The sequence below is a fragment of the Vicia villosa genome, linkage group LG1 (genome assembly GCF_029867415.1).
Source record: "Vicia villosa cultivar HV-30 ecotype Madison, WI linkage group LG1, Vvil1.0, whole genome shotgun sequence".
Classification (NCBI taxonomy): Eukaryota; Viridiplantae; Streptophyta; class Magnoliopsida; order Fabales; family Fabaceae; genus Vicia; species Vicia villosa.
The window spans coordinates 220,263,966-220,275,844 of NC_081180.1; the positions used below are offsets into that span (position 1 = coordinate 220,263,966).

At 35.3% G+C, this 11,879-nt stretch overlaps 1 protein-coding gene across 1 annotated transcript; it reads left to right on the forward strand.

The window, feature by feature from the left end:
* The first annotated feature begins 10,236 nt into the window (after window positions 1–10,236).
* On the forward strand, window positions 10,237–11,413 carry LOC131595221 (uncharacterized). Its single transcript, XM_058867523.1, has 3 exons — window positions 10,237–10,395; window positions 10,490–10,810; window positions 11,018–11,413. Exons 1-3 carry the CDS (start codon window positions 10,237–10,239, stop codon window positions 11,411–11,413), a joined length of 876 nt encoding a protein of 291 aa, XP_058723506.1.
* The last annotated feature ends 466 nt before the right edge of the window (window positions 11,414–11,879 follow it).

The following is an 11,879-nucleotide window of genomic DNA, read 5'->3' on the forward strand; positions in this document are numbered from 1 at the left end:
GATACTTGATCTTCAGATTCTTTGCTTCTGAGAAGCTCTGCTTCTGATGCGTTGCTTCTTGGCTCAACAACTTCTGATATGTCAATATCACAATCTGCAAAATTATCAAACTGCTTTGGTTTTTCAGAACCAAGCTTATCATCAAACCTGATATTGATTGATTCTTCTACAACCAATGTTTCAGTATTGTATACTCTGTAGCCTTTTGAGCGTTTAGAATATCCAAGAAGGAAACACTTTTGAGCTTTGGAATCAAACTTACCAAGATGATCTTTAGTGTTCAGAATAAAGCATACACATCCAAAAGGATGGAAATATGAAATGTTGGGCTTTCTATTCTTCCACAATTCATAGGGAGTCTTATTTAGAATAGGTCTGATAGAGATTCTATTCTGAATATAGCATGCAGTGTTTATTGCTTCTGCCCAGAAATGCTTAGCCATATTGGTTTCATTGATCATGGTTTTGGCCATTTCTTGCAGAGTCCTATTCTTTCGTTCTACAACTCCATTTTGCTGAGGAGTTCTAGGACAAGAGAAATCATGGGCAATACCATTTTCTTTGAAGAATTCTTCAAAGGATTTGTTCTCAAATTCACCACCATGATCACTTCTGACCTTTATGATTTTACACTCTTTTTCAGATTGAATCTGAATGCAGAAATCAAAGAACACTGAATGAGTCTCATCCTTGTGTTTCAAGAATTTTACCCATGTCCAGCGGCTATAATCATCTACGATGACTAATCCATATTTCTTCCCTCTGACAGATGCTGTTTTGACTGGGCCAAACAGATCAATGTGCAAGAGTTCTAATGGCCTTGAGGTAGAAACAACATTCTTGGACTTGAATGCAGGTTTGGAGAACTTGCCCTTCTGACATGCTTCACAAAGAGCATCTGATTTGAATTTCAGATTAGGGAGTCCTCTGACCAGATTCAGTTTGTTAATCTGAGAAATCTTTCTCAAACTAGCATGACCTAATCTTCTGTGCCAGACCCACTGCTCTTCAGAAACAGACATAAGACAAGTCACCTTCTGACTCATAAGATCTTGCAGATCTGTCTTATAAATGTTGTTCTTCCTCTTGCCTGTAAATAGGATTGAGCCATCCTTCTGATTTACAGCCTTGCAAGACTTTTGATTAAAGATTATATCATAACCATTGTCACTCAATTGACTGATAGATAAGAGGTTATGTGTTAATCCTTCTACAAGAAGTACATTAGAGATGGAAGGAGAGTTACCAGACTTTATAGTTCCAGAGCCAATTATCTTGCCCTTCTGATCTCCTCCAAACTTGACTTCTCCTCCTGACTTAAGCACCAGGTCTTGGAACATAGACCTTCTTCCTGTCATGTGTCGCGAGCATCCAGAGTCCAGGTACCATGACATGTTGTGCCTTGTCCTTTTTGCAGTCAAGGATATCTGCAATAGGAATAATCTTATCCTTAGGTACCCACATCTTTCTGGGTCCTTTCTTGTTAGATTTTCTCAAGTTCTGATTGAACTTGGGTTTAACATTATAAGCAATAGGAGGAACAGCATGATAATTCTTGATGTGAGTTTCATGATATTTCCTAGGTTGTGTCACATGCCTTTTGGTGTGTGTTATGTGAAAACTTTGAGCATGTGAGGTGTGCCTAATATCATGGGAGTGGCCATACTTGAACTGATCATACAATGGCTTGTATGTGATTTTCATTTCATCAACAGGTTCAAGTTTGTATGGGGTTTCACCCTCAAAACCAATGCCTACTCTTTTGTTTCCAGACACAGCATATATCATAGAAGCTAGCTGACTTCTGCCAATACTTCTAGATAAGAACTTCCTGAAACTTAAATCATATTCTTTCAGAATATGGTTTAGACTAGGAGTGGATTTTTCTGAATCAGAAGGAGATCCAACATTATTGGATAATTTTAAAAGTTTTTCTTTTAATTCAGAATTCTCCAACTCAAGCTTCTTTGTTTCAAATTCAAATTGCTTTTTCAGCTTTTTGTATTTGAGACTAATCTGAGACTTGAGTTCCAGAAGTTCAGTTAGACCGGAAACTAACTCATCTCTAGTAAGTTCAGAAAATACCTCTTCAGAATCTGATTCTGATGTAGATTCTGATCCGTCATCTTCTGTCGCCATCAGCGCACAGTTGGCCTGCTCATCTTCTGAATCATCTTCTGACTCATCCCAGGTTGCCATAAGACCTTTCTTCTTATGAAACTTTTTCTTGGGACTTTCCTTCTGAAGATTTGGACATTCATTCTTGTAGTGTCCAGGCTCATTGCATTCATAGCACATGACCTTCTTCTTATCAAATCTTCTTTCATCAGAAGATTCTCCACGTTCAAATTTCCTTGAACTTCTGAAGCCTCTGAACTTCCTTTGCTTGGTCTTCCAGAGTTGATTTAGCCTTCTGGAGATCAGGGACAGATCATCTTCTTCTTCAGATTCTGATTCTTCAGGATCTTCTTCTCTAGCCTGAAAAGCGTTAGTGCATTTCTTGATATTAGATTTTAATGCAATAGACTTACCTTTCTTTTGAGGCTCATTTGCGTCCAGCTCTATTTCATGACTTCTCAAGGCGCTGATAAGCTCTTCCAGAGAAACTTCATTCAGGTTCTTTGCAATCTTGAATGCAGTCACCATAGGACCCCATCTTCTGGGTAAGCTTCTGATGATCTTCTTTACGTGATCAGCTTTGGTGTATCCCTTGTCAAGAACTCTCAATCCAGCAGTAAGAGTTTGAAATCTTGAAAACATCTTTTCAATGTCTTCATCATCCTCCATCTTGAAGGCTTCATACTTCTGGATTAAGGCTAGAGCTTTAGTCTCCTTGACTTGAGCATTTCCTTCATGAGTCATTTTCAAGGACTCATATATGTCATAGGCCGTTTCCCTGTTAGATATCTTCTCATACTCAGCATGAGAGATAGCATTCAGCAAAACAGTTCTGCATTTATGATGATTCCTGAAAAGCTTCTTTTGATCATCATTCATTTCTTGCCTTGACAGCTTTGCGCCACTGGCATTTACTGGATGTTTGTAACCATCCATCAGAAGATCCCATAGATCACCATCTAGACCCAGAAAGTAACTTTCCAGTTTATCTTTCCAGTATTCAAAGTTTTCACCATCAAATACCGGCGGTCTAGTATAACCATTGTTACCGTTGTATTGCTCAGCAGAGCCAGATGTAGATGCAGGTGTAGGTGTAGACTTTTCACTTTCATCAACCATCTTTTACTGAAGCGTTTTTCTCTTCCTGAATCTTTTCTAAACACGGTTAAGTGCTTGCACCTTAGAACCGGCGCTCTGATACCAATTGAAGGATAGAAAAACACTTAGAAAGGGGGGGTTTGAATAAGTGTAGCTTTAAAAACTTGACAGATAAAAATAAATGCACAGTTATTTTTATCCTGGTTCGTTGTTAACTAAACTACTCCAGTCCACCCCCGCAGAGATGATTTACCTCAACTGAGGATTTAATCCACTAATCGCACGGATTACAATGGTTTTCCACTTAGTCAGCAACTAAGTCTTCCAGAGTCTTCTGATCACACACTGATCACTCCAGGAACAACTGCTTAGATAACCTCTAAGACTTTTCTAGAGTCTACTGATCAACACGATCACTCTAGTTACAATCTGCTTAGTTCACTCCTAAGACTTTCCTAGAGTATTCTGATCAACACGATCACTCTAGTTCCTTACAACTTAATGTAATTCTAAGAGTTTACAAATGCTTCTTAAAAGCGATAATCACAACTGTGATATTTCTCTTAATCGTTTAAGCTTAATCTCACTAATATATTACAACAGCAATGTAGTGAGCTTTGATGAAGATGAAGATTCTGAGTTTTGATTGAACAGCGTTTCAGCAAGTTAATTTGAATTGTATTTGTTCAGGATCGTTTTTTTTTTGCTTCTCATTAGAACTTCATATTTATAGGCGTTGGAGAAGATGACCGTTGAATGCATTTAATGCTTTGCGTGTTCCGTACAACATCACATTTAATGTTATACGCTTTTGTCAACTACCTCGAGCCTTGTTCACGCTGTGTCTACTGACGTAGCCTTTAGTAGCTTTTAACGTTCCTTTTGTCAGTCAGCGTAGCTTGCCACTTGTACTTTCTTCTGATCTGATGTTTGTGAATACAACGTTTGAATATCATCAGAGTCAAACAGCTTGGTGCATAGCATCTTCTGATCTTCTGACCTTGAAGTGCTTCTGAGCGTGATACCATCTTCTGAGCTTCAGTGCTTCTGATCTCATGTTCTTCTGATGCTTCCATAGACCCATGTTCTGATTCTGCTTCGACCATCTTCTGATGTCTTGCCAGACCATGTTCTGATGTTGCATGCTGAACCATTTGAGACAAAGCTTCTGAGCGCTGAATTATGCGTACTCTTTATATATTTCCTGAAAGGGAAATTGCATTGGATTAGAGTACCATATTATCTTAAGCAAAATTCATATTATTGTTATCATCAAAACTAAGATAATTGATCAGAACAAATCTTGTTCTAACATACCTGACTCCAGTTAACAACCTTATTGACTCATCATGGAGCTTGAATCTCAAGATCCAACACCTTCAATCTTGCAAGCTTTGTTGTTTCCCAGCAATACAGATCCACCATCTTGATCACATACTTCCTCGAACAAGTCATTGTTTGGAGTCATGTGCCAAGTGCAACCTGAATCCATAATCCACTCTCTTCTCGAGTCACTGCTTGAAACCACATGAACATCAGATGATTCGAAATCAACTTGAACAATGGCTGCATTGCCATTATCCTTACCTCTATGATCGCCACTATAAGACTTCTGCTGACTTTTGCCACTATAAGACTTCTGCTAACTTTTGCCTTTCTTCTTGTCGAACTTACCATCCTTTCGCAAGAATTTTCCCTTAACGGCCAAACCTTCACCAACAGTCGAAGGTTTATGCTCCTTTCTGATGGAAAAGGGTAAGACACAATAAGGGGGGTTGGATTGTGTCCTTTTTAAATTTGTTTAAGTATTTAAAGTTTAGCTCTAAAGAAGTAAGGATGATAAGTAATAACTTAAAAGTTTATGTTAAGTAATGAGTGTTAATGTGTGTGATCAAATATAGTAGTGAATAATATAAGTAAAATATTATGAAAGAAGAACACAAGAAAAGTTATCCTGGTTCACCAACTTGGTTAGTCCAGTCCCCACACCCTGTGAGATTATCCTTTATTGAATCTTCTTATGATAACTTCTTTCTTCTATGTATTCTTAACCTCACCATGCGTACACTTCAGAATGGTATAGCTTACAGACAACTTACCGAATGATTGGTTTTGTATATCTTTGATATACTTTGTGATCTTAGGATGTTTACAATAAGTTTCTAAATACTCTCCATATGGAAGTGAGTAGAAAAATTGAGATTGAATATGATAACTCTAATATTTATGGGTTCAATATATGGTAGTGAATATAGAAGGTAATATGTAGAGTGAATGATAACTTTGTGATTTAGAACTTTGGCTTTTTTTTGTATGCTTGCAAGGATTTTCGGTGAATGAGAACATAGCATAAGTCTTCTATTTATAGAGCCAAGCTTGAGTGTATGTACCAGAATAACCCTTGAAATATTTGTATGAGATGTGCTGATAATTACTTAAGTAATGCTGGGATCTTTGTCTTATTCTTGACTTGACTTGATCTTATGCTGGCAAGACTTGGTCTTGGTTCTGAGTAATGCTGACACTAGTAGTTCTGACCTTTGACTCATTCTTCAAAGACTAATTCTGAGAAAGTAATTCTAGACTAGTAACTCTGGGACAGAAACTCTGGGACAGTAACTCTGGGAGAGTAATTCTGGGAGAGTAACGCTGGGAAGGTAATTCTGGAAGAGTAACTCTAGGACATTTATTATGGGAGAGTAACTCTGGGATAGTAATTCTGGGAGAGTAACTCTTGTATCTTCTAAGTCTGATGCTGAGAATTACTATATAGATTCTGAGGATTACTTATGTATTGAAAGCTTTTTTCTTTGATAGTTAAGTCTTGAAACACAATGTTAAATGAAATGTTTATATTGATTAGATGATGAAATAACCTTGGAGTTTCCTTGATAAAATAGTTTGTAATATTCAAAACATTAACAGAATATGTTCCAACACTTTCGTTCGTTCAAGTCCTTAGAATACAGGGCTGATTGAACTTCTTCAAAGGTCAGGGACTCCCTTCCATACAGGAGAGTTTCTTTGAAGTGAGCATGTGTTCGAGACAAAGCGCACAATAGTAACAACGCTTGATCTTCATCATCGATCTTGACATAAATATTTTCAAGATCAAGAATCAACTTGTTGAACATATCCAACTGCTCAACTAACACTTTATCTTCAATCATCTTGAATGAATACAAAGTTTGCTTCAAACAGAGTCGATTTACCAGAGATTTGGTCATGTACAAACTTTTAAGATTCACCCATAACCCTGATGTCGTCCTCTCCTTTGATACCTGCCTGAGAACCTTATCACCAAGGCTCAACAAAATTGTGTTGTGTGCTTTCTCGGTCATAGTCGTCTTCTCTGTTGTCGTTAATGCAACATTCATGGCTGCCTCACCATTCAATGCTTCCAAGCAACCCTGTTGAACTAGTAGGACTTTGATCTTCGAGCGTCACATACCGAAATCATTCACTCTGGTGAATTTTTCAATCTCATACTTTGTTGAAGTTATCATCTCCATGCTCACCGCACCAATTTATTGTAAAAAACGATACCGTAAACAAAGTATAAACAGTTTCTTCTTGACGGCAAGAAACTCACAATGGTTAGAAAAGATGGTAAAATAAGAAGAACACAATAATTGGTTATAACTGCCTATTCTTTCCTTTCTCTTTAAAACAATATTACAAGTTACAAGAATAAAAAATAACCCTCTCACCTAAATTAGGATTTGCAGTATGCAATGATGAGAGACTAGTATGCTATTTATAATAAAACCTAACATACTAACTAATTGGCATTTTCCACAAGGCCCATTACACAAGCTAACTTAATAAACACGCTAACTTAACAAATTAGGGTTTAAACACTAAAACCTAATTTAACATGCTAACAACCCTAGCATCTTCGACACCAGCATGTGAACAACCTTCGACTTCATGCTTAATCTTGTCGAACCAAGAAGCTACACTTCGATCATACTAAATTTAGATCCAATATCTCACAAATTTATTAATAAAATAACAAAGGATGCCACATCAACTTATATAGCCGAAAATTTATGGTAAATATTTATATATGAAATTGTATAACAACCTTCCATTAAGGTAATAATAGTTTACAAATAAAAAATATATTTATTTAAATTTAAATTAGAAAATAATTTATAATAATTTTTATGTGACAAAATTGATTTTGAAATTTAAATGACAATTTTACTTGACTAATTTATTTTTTATCGTAATTAAATAAATTTATCAAACAATATATTTGAGATAAAAAATAAAATTTATTTATTTATTTATTTTTCTATCGCCACACCGTCAAGGCAATTGCACCACACTATTGCGTAATAGAGCTCCACTATACACCACTATTCCGCTATTTTGTGTTCAACCGGATATTACTTCGGTTTATATGTAAGAACTTACTTTGTATTTTGATCAAACACTAAGATTTTTATTCTCGCATAGGAAAATTCTCATTCATATTCATGGTGATGGTTTTTTTAATAGAAATAATTAAAATTAAAAAACAATATTAATATTAGAATAATTTTTTCGCTTTAAATTTGTTAGGGACTTAATTCTAATATTAATAGATATGAGGATACATAAATGTTATGAACCATATTATCATTTGTGGCTCTGACTAAGTCAACATTATTTTTTCATTGGTCAACTGAATGGCTTCACAAATCAATTGTATGATTTCACCGTAGAATTTTCCTTTTTAAATTGATTAAATGGACACTTGATTTATAAAGTGCATAACAATTTATAAATTTAAAACAACAAAGGTCATGTAGCTAGTTTTTTAGATCAGTTAACCAATTACTTGTCTAAAAAAGTGCAATTTCAACGTTTTAAAATTTCTGGAAGAATAGGTATGTAGCCGATTACATAAATTGTGTAATCAAGTACATTATTGTAATATATATATATATATATATATATATATATATATATATATATATATATATATATATATATATATATATATATATATATATATATATATATGACTTGGATTAATGAGTTCTTTTGATACGTGAATGCTTATGAACATCAGAGATAAAAAGAAGAAATATTTTATGATCATCTAAGGATATACATAATGTGAACTGTAATGCCTTTACTTCATAAACAAATTCTTTTATTTCAAGATCCAATGTCTTTTGTAATCTTGAAATTTAATAGAGCTATACTTCAACCTTTTTCTTCTTTGATAAATTTTTATCTTCTTCAAAACTAAATCGAGATAGATGATAAATATCTTCTTCACAAACGTACAGTAATAAAGTTTTTCTATCGATATAAAATTCTACATAGGAGATGGATTAAACGCCCATTTTTTAGAATAAAAATTAATTATATTTCCTTTCAATTAAACTATTAGTTAATGGGATATCATCAAAATTGTTTAAAATTTTAAAAATGTCACTGCATCCTTTATTTACGTTGATGGATTATATGGACTATTTGACATATTTGATATTTTATTGGAATATATGTATTTTCTTATAATGTCAGAAAAATTCGTATTAAAAAATGTCACTGCATCCTTTTTAGGTCTTCTTTTCATTCATACCCTAAAATCTAAAACTTGTATTTAACTGAGTTTTTGAAACATTTTGGAGAAGTTGCATCAATACTTTAATATATTTAAGTTGTTAGAATATTAAAAAAAATATAAAATACAGTGTGTAGGTGGTAAGTTCAGATGGTATAAAGGGAATGGCACAACTATGAGTCGTCTAGACAGATTTCTAACTTCTAAAAGATGATTGAGGACTGGAATATTATTGATCAAAGAGTGGGAGAGAGGGACATTTTTGACTATTGTCATATTTGGTTCAACGTTGGGAAAATAGAATGGGGTCCAAAGCCATTTATTTTTAACAACTGTTGGTTCAAACACAGTGGTTTCTTGCTGTTTGTTAAAGAGGAATGAGAAAAGTTGCTTGTGGAAGGGAGAGGGGATTAAGTATTATATGAGAAATTGAAGAGACTGAAACCTATACTTAGAAAGTGGAACCGTGACATCTTTGGTTGGATTGATCTGCAGGTAAACGAGAAAGTAGAAAAGTTACATGCTCTTGATAGTATGATACTGGAAAACCATGGTGAAGACATTTCAAGTTTGGTGGACGACAGATACAAGGTGACAACTGAGTTTTGGAACTCTCTTCAGTTAAAGGAGAGTATGCTGAGGCAAAAGTCAAGGCAATTGTGGCTTAAAGAAGGCGATAGAAATTCTAGATTTTTTCACAAGTCTTTAAAGTCTAGAAGGAGTAGGAATGCAATCACTGCTTTTATCGGAAGAAACAATTTTGTTGAAGGAGTGGATGGTGTGAAAGAGGAAGTGAAGGGCCATTTTGAAGAATTCTTTAGTGACTGCAGTGTTAATAGACCAGTGCCAGAAGATCTTCATTTCAATTGCCTTAGTGAGGAGGAGAGGGTTTGGTTGGAGAGGCCTTTTAACGAAGCAGAAATTAAAGTTGTTTGGGCTTGTGATGGGAATAAGAGCGCGGGGCCAGACGGGTTTTCTTTTGAATTTTTCAAGTGTTGCTGGGAGTTTGTTAAATCTGATGTGATAAAATTTGTGGAGGACTTCTATAAGGATGCTAGGTTGATCAAATCTGTTACCTTTTCCTTGATTACGCTTGTCCCTAAAAAACACTGCCCCCAAAATCTTAATGATTTCAGGCCCATTTGCTTGGTTGGAAGCTTGTATAAGATCCTTTTGAAATTGATGGCGGCTAGGATCAAAGTGGTGATTGGGAAAATCATTTCGGTTAATCAATGTGCGTCTATCCCTGGCGGAAATATCTTTGACGGAGTTCGTTTGATCAACGAGGTATTGGACTTGGCGAAAAGAGAGAAGAGAAGCTGTGACATTGATTGTTTACCATTCAAATATCTTGGGGTCAACGTTGGGGATATAGTCCTAGAAAGCTCTCTGTGTGGAAGGATTTAACATCTCATTTGAAGTCTAGACTTGCTACATGGAAAGGAAGATTCTTAAACATGGCTACTAAGGTGATTCTAATAAATTCAGTGTTGAATGCAATTCCAATATATTCATTATCCTTTTACAACGTCCCTTCAAAAGTGCTAAATGAGATTAGACAAATTCAAAGTAATTTTTTATGGAATAAGAAGGAAGATGTTCGCTCCATACATTGGGTTAGTTGGAATTCGTTTGTAACCAAAATCTGAAGGAGGGTTAGGAGTTAAGGACATCAAGATAACTAATCGATCCTTGTTACAAAAATGGAAGTTGAGAATTCTAAATGAGTCAGAGGCTCTGTGGAGTGGTTTGCTTCGTGGAAGATATGGGGACCCTGGGCTAAAGGAGTTAATTGGGGCATATTCGGTGTTAAGTAAAACAGATTCTATATGGTGGCGCGACGTGGTTCTATCTAATAATATTGTGCCTAATTTCTTAAATCTGTTTACAGGGGCGGTTATTTCTGCTGTGAACAGTGGCAGAGATACAGCTTTCTGGAAATCTATTTGGATGGGGAACCAATTGCTTATGGAGGCTTTTCCTGAAGAATTTGCAGCAGGTTTTAATAGAAACTGCAGTGTGGCTCAACTGGTATCTTAGAACGGAAATGATTGGTCTTGGAATTTAGAGGTTGGAATAGACATGGAGGATTCTTCTTTTCTGTTAGTCAAAGAGGAATTCTTGGAGCAGCTGCAACATTTTTGCTTTGGTAGTGGTTAGAAATACGAGCATCGTTGGACGGTTACGCACGATGGAGCTTTTTCAGTCCGGTCTTGTTACGATCTATTCTTTTCTAAGGCTACTGCAAGTAACACTGTCCACGGAGATGTTGTTAAGGCCATGGTATCCCTTTGGAAGATTGATGCTCCTCCTAAACTGCAGTTTTTGGGTTGGAGGGTGTTACACAATCGCTTAGCTACTAAAGACCAGCTTATTTCGCGTAACATTCTTCTGGTAAGTTCTGATCCTTGCTGTGTGTTATGTTCGTCACAGTTGGAAACTAATGCTCACCTCTTTGGAGATTGTCCTTTTACGGATTACATTTGGCAAAGAGTGGTGTTTTGGCTTGACCCTCTTGAAGAGGTTACTTTGGATGAATTTAAGAATTTTTCGTATCATGTTGACAAAGTTAAAAATGTCTTGAAGAGAAAGGTGGTTGGTGTCATTTGGCTAGTGACTATTTGGAGCGTGTGAATTTCTAGAAATGATCGTATTTTTAATAGTATTAACACTTCCTTTGATGATTGTATGTCGTCTATTATTTTTAGATCTTGGATTTGGTTATCCTTTTATACTCCTTTGACATTTGGGTGTAACTTTCATACTTGAAATACTCTACCTTTACTTTGTTTTGTGAGGTAGAGTTATTTTGTTGTTGTTCGTGCGGTTTGAGTAATCCTTCTATTCTTTTTAATAGATCTCTTGCCCATTAAAAAAAAAACAGGAATGATAAACATTCATTTATTATTTCATACAAAAGCATAATTTCAAAAAATAAGAAAAATTTGTCTTTTTTTTTTCCCTACAAAACTCATTTCATGAAACCTACTTGCAAACAAAACCTTAGTTTATTTAATTTCTAACTTATGAGAATTTGACTGCTTAGATTATAGGTTTTGAGGAATAATTATGAAGATTGAGTAACTGGGATAAGAATTAT